The sequence below is a fragment of the Thalassophryne amazonica genome, chromosome 15, assembly GCF_902500255.1.
Source record: "Thalassophryne amazonica chromosome 15, fThaAma1.1, whole genome shotgun sequence".
NCBI classification, from domain to species: Eukaryota; Metazoa; Chordata; class Actinopteri; order Batrachoidiformes; family Batrachoididae; genus Thalassophryne; species Thalassophryne amazonica.
The window spans coordinates 60,892,928-60,911,562 of NC_047117.1; the positions used below are offsets into that span (position 1 = coordinate 60,892,928).

General features: G+C 40.1%; 2 protein-coding genes across 2 annotated transcripts in view; both read right to left on the minus strand.

Moving 5' to 3' along the window:
* Window positions 1-474: 474 nt before the first annotated feature.
* Window positions 475-18,258, minus strand: LOC117526602 (peroxisomal acyl-coenzyme A oxidase 1-like). Its single transcript, XM_034188660.1, has 7 exons — window positions 18,244-18,258; window positions 17,127-17,270; window positions 8,103-8,137; window positions 7,794-7,919; window positions 3,157-3,383; window positions 2,737-2,856; window positions 475-627 (listed from the first exon to the last, which is right to left on the minus strand). Exons 1-7 carry the CDS (start codon window positions 18,256-18,258, stop codon window positions 503-505), a joined length of 792 nt encoding a protein of 263 aa, XP_034044551.1. The 3' UTR covers window positions 475-502.
* LOC117525996 (peroxisomal acyl-coenzyme A oxidase 1-like) overlaps window positions 17,138-18,635 on the minus strand; it is a 47,559-nt gene continuing 46,061 nt past the window's right edge. The window contains exon 12 of the mRNA XM_034187982.1: window positions 17,138-17,270. The gene's annotated coding sequence lies outside the window, so the exon portion shown is untranslated. The remainder of the gene's footprint in view (window positions 17,271-18,635) is intronic.

The window sequence follows — 18,635 nt, forward strand, 5'->3', positions numbered from 1 at the left end:
AACAACTTAACTGTTAAAGGGCCATTTCAAGACAATGTAATTCTAACAGAAACAGCACCACATGAGTGATGTGAAAACATTTCATTCATTACATTACGGTTCCCAACATAATGTAATTATGTTGGGAACCGTCACATGGAAGAAAACAATTAACCAATATGTATAAAAGTGAATTAATGATGGAAGCTGTGTCAAGTTAACTAAACGTAGTACAGATTTCAAATATTTTCACACTTTTAACAAAGTGTTTATATAGATTCAATGCTCTGGTTGCCAGTTAATTTTCGAGCTCGCACCTATAATTATGGCAATTATTCTTTCTCCTTATACTCCAATACACCCCCCCCCCATGCCCCCCACACACACGCACACAAATTCAAAAAAGGCTCAATTTCCCAACTTGAGGAAACTCTGCCCAGGTCATACTAACTATTATATATTGTTATTCAATGTTGCTAATAGTGATAAACACACACACACACACACACACCTGAGTATCATTTCACATTACCTTGGCATACTTCATCAGCATATTATCCCGGGGAATCCGTACATTCTCCAACTTCAAGAATCCATTGTCAACTTCACTAAAGCCAAATTTGGGGCCGATATCACCAACCACAACCCCTAAACAGAAACAGAGAAAAATAAATACAAGTGTGCGATAAAAAGAGCAAGAAATAGAGATGCAGTTTCCTGCAAATGTATTGCAACAAGTCCATTTCATTTATTGATGATAAATTGTGAAAATATTTAGGTTTGAGATAGAACTATTCGTTATTATATCTGATCCTAGTAAGGCAATAGTCCATCTTCTTAAAGTCAGAAAAAGATCAGATTCAAAGCAACCATTTTTATTATTCCAGCAAAGGAAGCAACATTCACACTGTCATCAAGAACACTGGAACAGCTTTGTTTTACACTAGCTTGCATTCATCTTAATTACTGTGAAGTGGGCAATTTCTCCACCCAAAAGGGTGGTCTTTTCTAAATACAGTAAGTCTCATAACAACAAAAACATCTGTGGATGTTATAATCTTTTGGGAAGTATCTGGGCTTGGTGAAATTACTTTTCTGGGAAGTATCCAGGGTCTTGTGAGTTAAACTCTGAGTCATGGAAATTCACCATTCAGGGCTTTGCAGGTGCAGGCCTTGTTTTATTTTTACTTCCTGCTTTGAACCTTCTGTCAGAATTTTCTTTGATCCAATCTTTAAAAAAAAAAAAAAAAAAAAAAAAAAAAAAAAAAACAAATTCTGCCACTGGTATTTCTGATTTAATTCAATTTTCTTTTAAAAAAAAAATTAAAGTTCTTTACTCAAATTTTCACCTTTAATTTCAATTTATTGCCTTATGCATTGTTAAAAAACAGCATACAACATTTGCATATATCAGGTGTGTTTTTCTAAACACTATTAACTAGTTTGTGCAAAAAGAGTATATACTTATCCTTCTAAACATCTGTTCAGTGCTATCAGTAATACACAACATAATCATCATCTGGCATTTGCATATCATTGTAATGTGTTTGTTTGCACATCGCTTGTCTTTGTCTTTGGTAAAAATTATACCACAGTCGTTCATGTTGGCTTTGCCTTTTTAAACAACACCAAGGCTCACAGCTATTTAATGTTTAAACAATCAGCACAAAGACCTGAGTCACAAGAATCACTTGTCTGTCACAAGTTGCTCAGTTAAAATAGGGCACCTCAGTCTTGTTTGAACCCTGTGTGATATCACGGGATTTGACCACTTATGGGGACCTGCGCTCCGTTGCACAATTATACAGTACACAACATTAACTTCACACGGAAAAATGGTGTACGGTTTTGTTTTCGGCTGCAGTCACCAAAGCAGTTGCGAAAAGTTTTTTTTTTTCTGGTGTCGCAGACCAAACGGTCCGCCCCTAAAAATCAGTCCGGCTTTTGCACCTGCGCATGCGTCAGTTCGGACCACAGCAGCACATCTGAGACGAAGTCTCTTCACCCAAAGCAATCAAATGGATTAATGGGATTATTAACCATCAGATGTAAAGGTAAAACTTCTTAAATCATTCTAAATTCAGATTTAAGCACAAACGAGGCGAAATTCCATGACGCTTTGAAATGTCCGAAGTGCAGTGAACGCATCAGCTAGCAGCTCATTTAGCCGCGGCACTCTGATCGCTTCCGCCGCCTTTTATGATGGAATAATGCTGAATTTATGTGGACTTGATTGTTGTACAAAAGCTTCAGATATCTGTTGCTGAGAAGATGATGACTGGTGTGCAGTTTGAAACAGAAACGAGGTGTTAATCCGTAAATCGTGTCATCAGTGGGGACCGTTCGGTCGGCAACATCGGTTCCCAGTGGAGAAGAGAAGATGAAGCAAGTGGGAGACTTTGTGTTGTAAGTGTTAGCCTACACAGCTAACCAGAGTAGCTCTGTTCTTTCACCTACAAAACATGTTTGCATTCTGATTCATAAACAAACCGCAACACGTACACTTTCCACCGCATCGTCACTTTATCTTTGCATTTGAACTTTGTTTGCGTGTAATTTGCCCCAAAACCCATTGAAAATGCTGTGGTTTCTCCCCCGGAAGTAGAGAAATCACACCATATGCATCATATTTTAACCCTTTAGTGCCCGCCTCCAAACAAGACTACAGTGCCCAATTGGAAGGTCACATACAAAGATGCTATGAGGAATGACTAAACCATATCATACCCACACAGACAATAACAGAGCTTTGGGTACCTGGTAGTGGTTCATGGGTGTCCATGTCCCGAATTGGTACGATGAAAGCATGGAGACCATGGCAATTTCCCAGTGTGTAGAGCTGGGCTAGAACTATAGCATGGTTTGAGGTCTTTCCAACTAAACAGAAAGGCAGAATGGGTTACAGCTAGGAGTATTCCCTTCCAGACTTCCAGTCAGAGTAGTGTACTCATAAGGGAAAAAAGCTAAACAGATAAATCAGTTTCACAATGAAAGCACTATCAGTTCTTTCAGAAAACAAATTTGACAATTACATTTTATTTAACATTTCACCTGAGACACACTGCATATTACTTGTTAATGCTGATGGTTACTGTGATTATATGCCAGTTTTACACTGCAGAGTGACTGCAGCCTTGGCTCTAACAGTGTGAAAAGACAACAGCATGTGGTACTTACGTCCTCCAGGCCACCATTTGATGGAGCTGACTGTGGGACTGTTCAAGACAAACTCCTGTGTGGCTGGGTCATATGTGGCAGTGGTCTCAAGCCCTCTCAGGTGGGTGCCTAATGAAAAGGAATGTATCAAACATATACATACAGAATGCACATTTAGAAACAGAACACACACACACAAAAGTAAAAATGGAGGCACTGCTGTAGAACTGATAGGCCATGATGTGAAAAAAAAAAAAAAAAAAAAAAAAAATATATATATATATATAATATATATATATATATATATATATATATATATACATACACACACACATTTATCCTTAATGACTGCATTGCTACAAAAGTACTAACATTTTCCAAGAATAAACTAAATAACCTTTGATATCAAACATTATACAGTACTTTAACATTTATCAGCTAAGGAATGAAAAAGATAATAGAATGGCTTATCCAGTGGCATTTTAAACTATGTATAAACTGACAGCTTAACTTTCTAGATAAAAATACAATGTTAAAATAAAAGAAACATTTGATAAGTTCTAAATGCAAAAACTTTAGTCTTGTATGGGTCTGACAGATCTCAGAACAAATGTTAAATGTTTGCTAGGACATTTCAGTGGGATATTTGGTTTACACACTGTACATTTGCAGCAATTACAACAGTAATGTCAAGGGGCAGGAACAATAACTTTCCTACTCAGTATTCTAAACCAAACTTCTACTGCACCTGGAATGTTGAGTTGCCGTTCTTATCTACGTATGTGGTGCAGCAATCATTCATTAGCCACTTTGCTTTCATTTAAATAAATAGTTTCAAAAGAAGCTGCCTGAAAGTAGTGGAAAAGTTACAAATCCCTGCTTACCATAACAACAGTGAAACATTTTTGGCCGAGGCCATCAAAATATAGCCATCGGGTATAGTGAAGGCTTTGCATCCATCTGTGCTCAGCATAAGTTCAGTCCTATTACTGTCAATGTCTTCAAATTCACAGGGAACATTTTTGGCACACAGACCTTAGACAAGATCAAAGATGGATAATGTTCGCCTAATTTAGGGCCCCTTCACAACATAACATGACTGAAGCCGACTAGCACACAAAGGAGGAATTGCATAATTTGTGAAAAATCTGAGCTGCTTCAAAACCATACAACTGTCACTATAACCATTCGAGCACATCAGCGGCGTGAAAACTAGAGCGGTGGTAGTAAGCTCACCAAATGATCACACCCTGCCCATACAAAAAAGGACCAATTATTTCCCCTTGAAGAAGGAGTCGTATCTTTTCCAGTCAGTCAGCCAGGTGGTTAGTATGCATGGTTTCAATGCTGAAGATTCCTGGTTCAAACTCCACCCCTGCCACATTTCTCCATGTAATGTGAAGTTGCGTCAGGAAGGGCAACCGGTGCAAAACACCTGCCAAATCAACATGCAGAAGATGTTGGACCAGACTTATTTTTATTACGCACATCTTCATATGGTGTGCTACCACCCTGTGATGTTTCATTGAAATCTACCAATTGGTTTAGAAGGAGTTATGCTTATAAAACTCATAGCCAGACAGATGGACAGACAGGACGCAACAATGGCAAGTGTCGTATCAGTTCCAGTACCAGCTGGCCAACCGGGAGATCAGGACAGATTAACATAATACTCAGATAAATAAATTTATTAATATTTACTTGCCATTACATCATGTTGGCTCAAAATCATTGTTCATCACATCAACAAATTAACAGGTTACCAGTAGACAAAACATTTTGATAAATGTTTCATCTGCAACAGAAATGAAATTCTAGGCTACAATACATTCCCTATTAAGTAAAAGACTTAAGTACAAAATTGCAGATTTTTTTTCTTACATTGATGCATTGGATCAGGTCTGTGTCATTATACAGTTCCAAAATATTAAAACTGAATGCAACATTGTTACAATTTCTGTAAGCAATACTGACTATTTGAAGTGTTTGATTTGGATAGACACCGAGAAAAAGCTTAAGATACATCAAACAAAATATGCATTATTGTACAGTTATCAAAACAACAAATTAACAAATTACCAGTAGACAAAACATTTTGATAAATGTTTCATCTGCAACAGAAATGAAATTCTAGGTCACAATACATTCCCTATTAAGTAAAAGACTTAAGTACAAAATTACAGATTTTTTTTCTTACATTGATGCATTGGATCAGGTCTGTGTCATTATACAGTTCCAAAATATTAAAACTGAATGCAACATTGTTACAATTTCTGCAAGCAATACTGACTATTTATTGTGTTTGATTTTGATGGACACTGAGAAAAAGCTTAAGATACATCAAACAAAATATGCATTATTGTACAGTTATCAAAACCAATTAGTTTTGTATATAAAATTAATTTATTTTTCCTGAAAATCAAAAAATAAAATCAAAACCATGAGGAAAATATCACTAACCACAACATCGTACAAATATTTCAATCATATTTAAATGAGAATAAATCGGGGGAAATCCATTCATTCAGTTAACTGGTGTGACCCTTTTTTCCTAATGAATTAACACACAGACTGGGGACAGTCATCAAAATGCACAAACATGTATGTAACCTCATCGCACACACAAAATTCATACCAATATTTACAAGTGATTAGCATGAAAGCTTTCTTTTTCAATCTCATTCATTTGCACACACACACAATAGATTAAACATTCAAATATCCTGCAACGAAAGCCACCACACTTTGGAAGAAATCCTGAGATCAATTCTGTCAGTAAAGGAGGAATTTAGACTAAATCATTTTATATTTGTGGAGGGTGCGTGGTCAGTGAGAAGCTCATAGGTGGGGTAATACTGAGGTGTTGGTGTGCAGACTCTTAACACTTGGATGATAATCGAAACCAGAGCCGACTCTGCCTGGAAGGGACAATTGAAACCAATGTACCAAAGACTGGACTAGCTTAGACTGAGAAGGAACAAGTACACCAGAGAGTGTGAGAGAGAAGTTGTCATGTGAAAAGACTTATACATTTATTTTTGTTAAAGATGGCCATATCCCTCTCAGCTTTTTGTCTGTGTTCCCCAATAGGGAAGCAATTGTCCTTACATCTTCTGCAATGTTTTCAGTTCGCTACACTGGGTGAAGTTTAAGTGAAGCCCATAAAACGGTTGCAGAGGAGCTGTGTTTCAAGTCAGCATCACAAAGGATCAATTAAATACAAAATTCCAATTACCTACTGTTGACAAGAATTATTTTTCTTCATGCACATCATCATATGGAGAGCTACCGCTGCATGAAGTTTCACTGAAATCCAAACGGCTTCCAGATTCATGAACAGGCAGATTACAATATATCCCTCAATTTTTTTGTTTGCAGGGAATAGAATAAATGTGCTTTAGATTTAAAAAAAAAAAAAATTAAGGCCGTAAGGCATCCAGACATGGCAAACTTGCAAAGTTCAAACAGAGTATCAGAATGGGGAAGAAAAGAGTTTTAAGTGGCTTTGAACTTGGCGTGGTTGTTGGTACCAGCGGGCTGGTCTGAGTTTTTCAGAAACTGCTGATCTACTGGGATTTTCACCCACAACCATGTCTGAGGTTTACAGAGAATGGTCCGACAAAGAAAATAATCCAGTGAGCGGTAGTTGTGTGGACGAAAATGCCTTGTTGATGTTAGAGGAGAACGGGCAGACTGCTTGAATGGGCGGCTGTGTAATGCCATCATGTCAATATGGACTAAAATCTCTGAGGAATGTCTCCAACACCTTGGTGAATCTATGCCACAAAGAATTAAGGCAGTTCTGAAGGCAGAAGAGGGTCCAACCGGTACTAGCAAGGTGTACCTAATAAAGTGGCTAGACTAAAACTATCAGCTTGTGTTGACAAGAAAACTGTAATAAGTATCCAACACTAATTACATGTTCATTGCAATCAGTGGAGAGAATCAGAGTAACATTGCTTTTGGCTCGTGCTGATATAAAGCCCTCGAAGATTATGGTAACATTCATAATCACATTCTGTTCTTGTTACAACAGAAAAAAGGAGGAATCTGTCGTACTCACTAGGAAAGTCTGTCAAACCCATCTTGACTGTCTCACACATAGTAGCCTCAGGCAGGGAGAAGAGAATAAAGACAATGCCACATTTTAATCAAACCACCAGATGTCAGAGAGAATTTATCTTAAACTACTCAGAGATCAGAAATCACTGCTTTTTACCTCCTCACTTTTACCCTCATTTCTCCATAATATTCTCATAGACTGTCTGGCTGGCTATCTAAAACGTAACGTGTATCGCTGACGGTGCCTGATGGCTAATTCGTTCAGATGTGGTGGTTAACATTTGTGAACGCAATGGATTTTGGGTTAGTACTGCTATTGTTAATTTTAGACTGAAGGGTACCAGTCGGGAATCACAGGTTAAAACATCAGCTCACAGTTTGGATCGCAGAGGCTTCAGGTACTTGTGGTAGGACTCAGAACCTGAGGAGAGATATACCATGGACCATCCATTAAATGAAAATTAACCCCAGTTACTGATAAAATACAACGAATGAGAGAAAAACAGAATTGCTCACCTCTGTACTATTTAGGGGTGAACGGCGAGCCCACTCAAACATATGCTCATAAAATTCCCATCATATCGTCCAAGACAGACTTGAGCTTCTTATCAGGAATGTCAAAGGCGTCGACCAGTGCCACAGCGTTGGGCCTCAGCTCAGTCAGCAGCTTCCTTAATACGAGCAGAAATTCTGCATCATCTGTGGCACGTTCAGAGTCCAGCCTGGAACAAAACAGACACAGATGACAAAATGTCACGGGTCACAATAAAATGTGGACACAGTGACCAAACAGACTATGCGGCCCTAATAGGAAAAACTCAAACAGTAAAATAAATAAATAAATAAATAAATTAAAAAGCACAGAAAACACCAGACCCAATAATAAAAAATAAAAATAGACTCACTTCTCAAACTCATAACTAATTTGATTAGCTAAAATCTTAAAAAAAAAAAACAGACAAAAACCATATATGAAGGTGCAGAAGCTCACAGATCCAACAACAAAGTCTATTTTGTAAAACAGAGTACAAAGAGCAGACTGTAGCCAGCAGCTGATTTTTCATAGAGAAGCACTTGCTGGAGCTGCTGAATAGACAGCACGGGCCGGGGACGGAACGTGAGCGCAGCTTTATAATAATTACAATAATTTAATTTAAAAAAAAGAAGATCTGCACCACCTGCAAGAGGATGAAATTCAACAGGTGGAAAACAACTCAATGAAAACCTTCGTTTCAGTACAATAGAAAACACGCAAAATTACAGTGTACATGGTAGGCAGGGTTCATACACATTTCCATTTCACAATTCCAGACCACTATCATATATCAAAAATATAAGCAGGGATGGTGGCCAAGTGGTTAGTGCGCTGGTTTCAGTGCAGAAGGTTCCTGGTTCCAAATCCCACCCCAACCACATTTCTCCATGTAATGTGGAGTTGTGTCAGGAAGGGCATTTGGCGTAACTCCAGGTTCACCCGGAGAAACACTCTCAGCTGCTGGTGTTCCAAAGAGGTCTCCCATCCAAGTCTAACCAGATCCTGCTCTGCTTAGCTTCTGAGATCTGACGGGATCAGGCTGACACAGAGCAGACCAGCTGCATCACTTAGGGGCTGGGTATCTATTCAAATTTCAAGAATTCCGATTCTTAAGATTCAGAATCAATTATTTTGATTCAGTTCGATCCAATCCAATATTGATTTGGGTTAGTGTTATTAAAAACCATTTTTTGAGCGGCTACCTGATTGTCTAGTTATGCAACATATTAATACTATTATTATATTGACATTTGACAGCAAATTAATGAAGTATTGGTAGTTAGTAATGATGACTAAAAGACTGATGGCACTGACCAATCCCTCTCCCGGAATGATAGAGTAGTATTTTTATTTTACCAACATGCAGTTGAGCAGCATTACTGAATGCATCCAGGACAGCCACAAGGGGGCGCTAGAGGTCTCTACACCTGGTTCATTGCTCCTGACTTGTACATTTCTAAATTTCTACACGCTTCCATGTTCTGGCCTGATGCCTTGTTTCTTTTGGCTTTAAAGTAAGGCTGTTTTAAAATTTTCTGGGTACAACGGTCCCGATCTCCCCTACAAATACTCGCATCAGCAGCGCAACACACTGCAGCAGAACTTTTCCCCACAGCCACGCACCAAATGCTGGTGAAAAAGACTGACTGAAAAGTCAGTTCACACCAGAGAACATTCGCACACTGTCTCACAGAAAAGACACGTTATGAGGAACGGAAAAAAACTACTGTGTGAATATACGGTCACCATTTAAGTAGTTTTTCTGTTTAACGGGGGACGATTTTCTTTTCTTGCCCGCAACAGACAAGAGTCCCGGTAGTCATGATTAACATCTTTAAATGGCTTAGACAGGGGATGACGAATAAACTGTGGACATAATGTTTGTAAATCAGAACCAGCAGGTCCTTTCACTAATTAATGTAGAGAAATGATCATTTTCACACCCTTGGAAACAGCGTAACAGACCAACTGCAGCTTAATTTTTTCAGCCATGCGGTGAAAAGTGCATTATATATACGAGGTCTGTTAGAAAAGTATCGGACCTTTTTATTTTATGCAAAAATATATGGATTTGATTCATATGTTTTTACGTCAGCCAAGCTTGAACCTTCGTGCGCATGCGTGAGTTTTTCACGCCTGTCGGTTGCGTCATTCACCTGTGAGCAGGCTTTGAGTGAGCAATGGTCCACCCCTCTCGTCGTTAAGGAAATGGCGGAATGATTTGTAGCTTTGCTGCATCAATTTTTTCCTGAAACTGTGAGAGACCTCCAGGTGGACACCATTCGGAAATTGATATGGCTTTCAGGGACGATTTTTATGGGGATTACACAGATTAAGGAGTGCTCCAGCCGGTTTAAAGACCGCAAACAGCGTCTGAGAGCGCGGCGCACTCTGAGCGCCGATCGACAGGCTCAAACCCCACTGAAACAACCAGATCATTTCCAATGTGAAGGCTTTGTTGATCCGGGACGTCGTCTGACTTTCACAAAAAGGCAGAAGGCGTGGACATCAGCACTTTTTCGGCACATTCCACTGTTACAGGAGTTTTTTTTTCATGGAAAAAGAAGCGGATGAATGCGCCACCGTGCCGCTCATGGCGCGGGACAAAACCACCTCCGTGTTGGTCTCTCAGGACGGCTTTCAGGTGGCTTTCAGACGGCTTCCGGTTGCTTTTCAGTCGTGTGAATATCCGAGAAATTGAGCATAAGCTGGACATGCCCCAACATGTCCTGTGAGGCTTCATCACAGCGTTGCTTTGCGCCATGCGGCTGCGCCGCGACGCGTGAATCTAAAGAGTGAATCTAAAATCGGCAAGCAGGTTGGTGTGACTAAATCAACTGGGGAACAATTGTAAGAAAATAAAAGACATACAAGACCACTGATAATCTCCCTCGATCTGGGGCTCCACGCAAGATGTCATCCCGTGGGGTGAAAATGATCATGAGAACGGTGAACAAAAATCCCAGAACTACACGGAGGGACCTGATGAATGACCTGCAGAGAGCTGGGACCAAAGAAACAAAGGCTACACACTACGCAGAGAGGGACTCAAATCCTGCAGTGCCAGACGTGTCCCCCTGCTTAAGCCAGTACATGTCCAGGCCCGTCTGCCAGAGAGCATATGGATGATCCAGAAGAGGATTGGGAGAATATCACGTGGTCAGATGAAACCAAAATAGTAGAAGTGGGCGATACCGGAAATTTTGGTATTGATCCGATACCAAGTAAATACAGGCCCAGTATCGCCGATATCAATACCGATACTTTTTCATATTTAAGCTTCATAGATCCTAAAGACCTAGGATAGAATTTCACCAAACATTGTACGTGACAACAAAATACTTTATCGCAATCAACATTTTTGTTTCAAAAATATCACTTAACACAACTTAAAACAAAATCTCCTGAGGTAGAGGGCTGACAAATCGACTCGAGGAGAGCGCTGAGTGGGCGGGCCAGGCTGAGCCTACCTGCATAGCTGTTTGCTGGCGCCGATGAGCCAAGTGACGGCGCAACAACAAAAGACCAGAGGGGGGAGGGTGCGCTGCTCCGTGTTGTGTGACACAGCGCAGCGCTGCTCTTATAGACAGAGAGTAGACTTTGATGAATCTGTGTGCGCAGCAGTCAGTGCGTGTGGGAGAGAAAAAAAGCCTGAGTATCAATCTTTTTACATGAAGATTGTTCAATATCAATACCAGCATTGGTATCAATATTATCGATATTAGGATCAATCCGCCCACCTCTACAAAATAGAACCTTTTAGTGAAACTCAACTCATTGTGTTTGGAGGAAGAAGAATGCTGAGTTGCATCCCAATAACACCATACCTACTGTGATGCATGGGGGTGGAAATATCATGCTTTGGGGCTGTTTTTCTGCAAAGGGGACAGGACGACTGATCCGTGTTAAGGGAAGAATGAATGGGGCCATGTACCGTGAGATTTTAAGCCAAAACCTCCTTCCATCAGTGAGAGCATTGAAGCTGCAACGTGGCTGGGTCTTCCTGCATGACAATGATCCCAAACACACCGCTTGGGCAATGAAGGAGTAGCTCCGTAAAAAGCATTTCAAGGTCCTTGAGTGGCCGAGCCAGTCTCCAGACCTCAACCCCATAGAAAATTTCTTGAGGGAGTTGAAAGTCCATGTGACTCAGCGAAAGCCCCAAAACATAACTGCTCTAGAGGAGATCTGCATGGAGGAATGGGCCAAAATACCAGCTACAGTGTGTGCAAACCCAGTGAAGACTTATGCCGCGTTCACACCAGGTGCGATCAGACGCTACAAATTCGCGGGGGTCGCATGGCAACGGGCGCGCCACCATCGCCCAGTGTGTCGCTCTGCTTTTGCTGCGAAAATTTGCCCCGGTGCATCATCAAATAGGAGGAGCTTCCATTCCACTCGCCAGCTCCGGTTGTCAGTCAAGTTAACATGACGGACCTTGATCACATGGAGCAAGTTGTTGTGGAAAGCTGACAAACCTCATGAGACGTTCCCAATTCGGGGAGTATCATTATTTGCTGCAGGAGCTGCATCTGGATGACGGCTGCTTTCAGCGGTCCTTCCACCTCTGCGGGACCCAGTTTGAGGACCTTCTGTCCCCGCGCACATGTAAAAAAAAACACAAAAAAAACTCTGCTGCCTGTTGTGAGGCTGCAGCGCGCTCTTCCCCCAAAAACTCTGTCATAATTGTGTTTAGAAACCAGACACCATTTGTTTTATTATACATCTGTGTAGTTAATTAATAAAATATTCTCCACAGATGATTCGCTCGCGCACATGTAAAAAAAAAAAAAAAGAAGAAAAAAAAAAAAAAGAAAGAAACTCCGCTCCCCCTCTGTAGGGCTGCTGCTTGCTCCAAAAACTCTGTCATAATTGTGTTTAGAAACCAGTCACCATTTGCTGTATTATACATCTGTGTTATTAATAAATAAAATAATCTCCACTGACGATTCGCTTGCGCGTGCACGTGAAAAAAAAAAAAAAAAAAAAAGGAAACTCCGCTGCTTGCTGCGGGGCTGCTCCTCACTCTTTCCCAAAAAACTCTGTCATAATTGTGTTTAGAAACCAGTCACCATTTGTTTTATTATACATCTGTGTAGTTAATAAGTAAAATAATCTCAACGGACGATTCGCTCGCACGCGCATGTAAAATAAAAAGAAACTCCGCTCCCGCTGCTGCGGGGCTGCTGCTCGCTCCAAAAACTCTGTCATAATTGTGAAACTGTAAGAGAGACATAAGTCCTGCTCACAGGCTGCTACCAGATACAGGACATGTTCACATCTTCAGTCAAACTCCAGACATCTCCACGTCACTACATATTCAGTCCCTGATTGGTCATCACGGCGCAATGAGACGAAAAAGTTCAGATTTTTCAACTTGGGGAGGAGGGCAACGCGACCTAATGCGACGCAATATCGCGCCACAAACGCAGCAATCGCTCAAAATCACTTCATTCGCGTCGCTTCATTCGCGTCGCTTCATTCGCGTCCATCGCGCTGCGTGACTTGGCGCCAAAACGCGTCGTTCCATAGGAATTACATGGCAACCTTTCGCTGCTGTTGCTCACGTCACACCCGGTGTGAACGCAGCATTACAAGAAACGTTTGACCTCTGTCATTGCCAACAAAGGATATGTTATAAAGTATTGAGTTTAACTTTTGTTATTGACCAAATATTTATTTTCCACCAAAATTTACATATAAATTCTTTAAAAATCCTACAATGTTATTTCCTGGATTTTTTTCTCATTTTGTCTCTCATAGTTGAAGTGTACCTATGATGAAAATTACAGACCTCTCTCGTCTTTCTAAGTAGGAGAACTTGCACAATCAGGGGCTGACTAAATAATTTTTGGCCCCACTGTACATACAGTGAGGAAAATAAGTATTTGAACACCCTGCGATTTTGCAAGTTCTCTCACTTAGAAATCATGGAGAGTCTGAAATTTTCATCTTAGGTGCATGTCCACTGTGAGAGACATAATCTAAAAAAAAAATCTGAAAATCACAATGTATGATTTTTTTTTTTAACTAATTTATTTGTATGTTACTGCTGCAAATAAGTATTTGACCCCCTACCAACCAGCAAGAATTCTGGCTCTCACAGACCTGTTAATTTTTCTTTAAGAATCCCTCTTATTCTGCACTCTTTACCTGTATTAACTGCACCTGTTTGAACTTGTTACCTGTATAAAAGACACCTGTTCACACACTCAATCAATCACACTCCAACCTGTCCACCATAGCCAACACCAAAGAGCTGTCTAAGTACACCAAGGACAAAACTGTAGACCTGTACAAGGCTGGGATGGACTACAGGACAACAGGCAAGCAGCTTGGTAGAAGACAACAACTGTTATGATTATTATTAGAAAGTGGAAGAAACACAAGATGACTGTCAATCTCCCTCGGTCTGGGATTCCATGCAAGATCTCACTTTGTGGGGGAAAGATGATTCTGAGAAAGCTCAGAAGTACACAGGAGGACCTGGTCAATGACCTGAAGAGAGCTGGGACCACAGTCACAAAGATTACATTAGTAACACATGATGCTGTCACGGTTTAAAATCCTGCAGGGCAGCAAGGTCCCCCTGTTCGAGCCAGCACATGTCCAGGCTCGTTTGAAGTTCAGCAGTGACCATCTGGATGATCCAGAGGAGGCATGGGAGAAGGTCATGTGGTCAGATGAGACCAGAATAGAGCTTTTTGGAATCAACTCCACTTACCATGTTTAGAGGATGAGAGCAACCCCAAGAAAACCATCCCAACCGTGAAGCATGGAGGTGGAAACATCATACTCTGGGGGTGCTCTTCTGCAAAGGAGACAGGACGACTGCACTGTATTGAAGGGAGGATGGATGGGTCATGTATTGCAAGATTTTGGCAAACAACCTCCTTCCCTCAGTAAGAGCACTGAAGATGGGTCATGGCTGGGTCTTCCAGCATGACAATGACCCCAAACACACAGGGCAACTAAGGAGGGACTCAGTAAGAAGCATTTCAAGGTCCTGGAGTGGCCTGGCCAGTCTCCAGACCTGAACTCAATAGAAAATCTTTGGAGGGAGCTGAAACTCCAAACCTGAAAGATTTGGAGAAGATCTGTATGGAGGAGTGGACCAAAATCCCTGCTGCAGTGTGTGCAAACCTGGTGAAAAACTACAGGAAACGTTTGACCTCTGTAACTGCAAACAAAGGCTACTGTACCAAATATTAACATTGATTTTCACAGGTAGAAGACAACAACTGTTATGACTATTTAATAGTCAGGCCACCTGACTATTATAATAAATATACTCGTATATTATACATTTATTGGTATTTATATTAATTGTCAAGATCCTACTGTCTTACGTATAATTTGCACATATTCAATAAAGCTCCTCTGTCAATCAATTATACACAATATTTACGTTTATGAGCTTTTGACAAGAGTGGAAGTTAGCTTAGAGTTAGCAAAAGTTAGCGTGCACACTCATGCCCATGAAATGTCTTGTAAATCACTCCAGAGACGTTATCAGGTTACAAAAACAGCGTTTTCAGTTTTAGAAGTGTTTATTGCTCACTAGTTTTGACATAATATATGACACATATGAAACAGTTTCCAGCTAGCCTGTCTTGTAAATCACTTCAGAGGAACAGCGTTTTCAGTTTTAGAAGCGTTTATTTCTCACTAGCTTTTACATAATATATGAGAAACATGTTATATAAACACACAAATGAAGTGATTTTACAGAGACCTGCCACTGACGTCACGGTGCCGCTCTACTTTGATTGGCTGTCACCCCCTCACTCAAAAAAAAAAAAAAATAGAAGCAGAATGAAATGGAGTGTGACATTGTAACCTCTTAAAATAGCTCTTAAAATAGGTCAAGGTTAGCCATCTTTGAACTTGTCCAAGGTCTGTGTCCCAAGAATATTTCTTGTGAATTTGAAGACTATGGCAGTAATAGGACTGGACTTATACTGAGCACAGACAGACAGACAGACAGACGGACGGACACAAAGTCTTTGCAATACCCGATGACCATTGGGTAATAAAACCAAAAATTATCGTTCTTGAATGAAGGACAAAAATTCAGTGGACACACAGGAATAAACTCAACTTGTCTGTAGTAACACACTGACTTTAAGAGATTACAGTATGGTTGCTTTATGCAGAATAAACTTTCCTTTTTAAATTAAATCTTGCTGCTGGCATCCAGGTTGATGAGTGTAATTTACTGGACAAACAAAAGTTTACATTAAAACATTAAAAGACAGTAACTGACAAAAATAGCTAGCCAGCTACCCATCTACCCAGCATCAGACAGCTACTCTTCATCAATCTCCTGCAGAACTGGAGCAAGAATTTTCTTCCATATTTTTTACTTTTAGCTCCTGTTACAAAAGAGTAGGGATGAGCATTGATAAGATTTTTTAATATCGATACCATTATCAATTACGCTTACTGATCAGATTCCTTATCGATACCTCCTATGAATTTTCTGTGTACTAAAAGTAGGCTTTACAGGTTTTCTATGTCAACAACATTTTATTGTGTCTTAAAGTTAATGAATATGAAACTGGTCACTGGATCCTTGATCTCTGGACATAAATAGAAATAAACAAAATATGCAGTTTTTGTCAAAAGCATTTCCTTTCAGACATTAATGGCATGATTGTCTCTCATACATCTGAGCTGAGCTCAGCTGGCTGCTGGAGTCTGCAGGTCTGCAGCCATACTGTCTTGGGCTGCTTTACATCAGCGCAGGACGTCTCATTGTGGGAGGAAAAAAAACATTTTGATCAATTGCAGTTTACTGTTTGTATTACAATGTTTGGAAAGAGGTGACATTTGATTTAAACGGCAATTCGCTTTGAAGTTATAAATTCCGAGCGGACTCGACTCAGAGAGTGTTGCAGCATTTGGAGCAACGGAACGGAGGATTCTCATTTCTTTCTTGCCACAAGACAAGAGTCCCAGTTAGTCACTTTAATCTGCACAAAAGTGACTCGTGATTTACATATTTTAATGGCTTTGAGAGGGGTTAAGAAGCTTCTGAAGAGGAGTGAAACAATGAACCAACAAAGCAGCAGATTGAAGCACTGCTTCATTGGTTCAAGGTTCAAATCAAAGCCACGCTGCAGAAATGGTTGATTACAGATCCGCTGCAGGGTCTGTAATCAATGGAAAGAAATGATAATTTTCCCAACAAACACCCTCAAAACAACGGCTGCTCTGAAGGACCGATAAGCGAATCGTTAAGCAAAGAGGCTATTGATGTCGTTGGATTGAATCATTTCTTAACGATACCCGAAAAGAACTGGTTCCCGATACCCATCCCTACAAGAGTTTGAACTTCAATGTGTGTGAGAGAATAAGACTTTTTAAAACATCATCAAATTTTTTGTTTTACCTGAAGGAAGTCTCCAGAGTTGTTTGTGATGCCATGCAGCGCGTAGAGCAGAGCCAGTGTTGACAGCACTGAGTGTACGGCTGTGTCACTTATCTCCCCCAGTTTCTCAGCGAAGAGCTTCACTACCACATAGTGACAGTGGGACTGGAGACAAAACACAAAGAAATGTGCAAACAGATAAAGGAAAACTCAGTCGGAAAATGACTAAGTACGGGGTAGAAAAGATAAAAGCGAAAAAAAAGAAGATAAGAAGAATGGGTTTGAGGTCATGCATCAGAACAGCAGGAGATCTTGTCTTTTTGTTCAATCACAAGGCAAACAAAGTCTGAATGTGAATACCACGTTTTTAAAAATAAATGCAACTTATCGACTGGTGCAACCAGTCCATTTTTTTTTCTTCTTCATGATCATAGTAGACAGAATGATGCGACACAGTATGTCTTTGGCTCCAGGTGAAAATAACCTTATAGTAACACACATACAACACCACTGCAAGACACTGATCACGAAAAAAAAATCTGTAATTTTAAACTGTGCATATTTAACATGGTTTTCAGTTCTTCACACTGCAATCCCTGCATACAATAACAACAGACTCGCTACGATCACACGGTAACCGAGTTTAGCTGAATCTGGGACCGGAGTCTTGAGAAACAGGGTTAGGAGACGTGTGGCTCTGCTTTTTTGTACCATACACACACACACACACACACTTTTCTGTGGCTCACTGTCTGTAGTAAGCAGGAAAATTCACCAGCTGCCTTATTATTGAGCAGATTGCATCAACTGACAAAATGCCTTGTGGGAAAGTACTCATTCTGTAGACTCTGTTAGTTTTCCTTTGAATTTGTCTAGCAGTCCAAAGACTTTTCGTGTAATCTGGTGTCTGATATTTATTTATTTTATTTTTTTTGGCGCAAATGCACTATGTGGATTCTTCTAATGTGAATTTTACAACTAGACTACAAGGACACCAACAACATTCACTCCTAACACTAACAGCAACTTATAGATTGTGTTCATGAACCTTCCGAGTAAACAAGAGGACAACAGATCCAAGGACTGGGCTGCACAATCCATTTGAAAATGGATGTTCTGGCCTATTTTTAACACAAACATTCAGTATGGTCATATAGATGTAAACACTCTTTGTGGAACCAGTCCATGCACAGGACTGTTCCAATGTACAAGAGATCTACGGAAAAAAACACCACCTGAAGCAAAAATTTGTTTCAGTGAAGTAGATTCGTATTCTCCAAGTTAACTGAGCAATCATTTCAACCCCAAGAGACCAGAAATAATATGCCTTATTTTCCAGAGTATAGGTAGCTTTTTTTGTTTTTTAAAACTAGTTTGGGAGGCCCTGCAACTTAACTTCGGTGCAAATTATATACTGAAAAATCACACATTTGTTCTTCTTTATAGTAATAATAATAATAATGATTAGTTATAATGGATTTCCCAGTAATTAAAGCACAAAACAAAATAAAAGTAATAGTATTAATAAAA

Coding starts and splice junctions, on each gene's coding strand:
- LOC117526602 (XM_034188660.1), bottom strand. Junction 3,384..7,793: donor ATTCCTGATAAGAAGCTCAA/GTCTGTCTTGGA, acceptor TTTTTTTTTTTT/TTTCACATCATGGCCTATCA. Junction 628..2,736: donor CACCCATGAACCACTACCAG/GTACCCAAAGCT, acceptor GTTTCTGTTTAG/GGGTTGTGGTTGGTGATATC.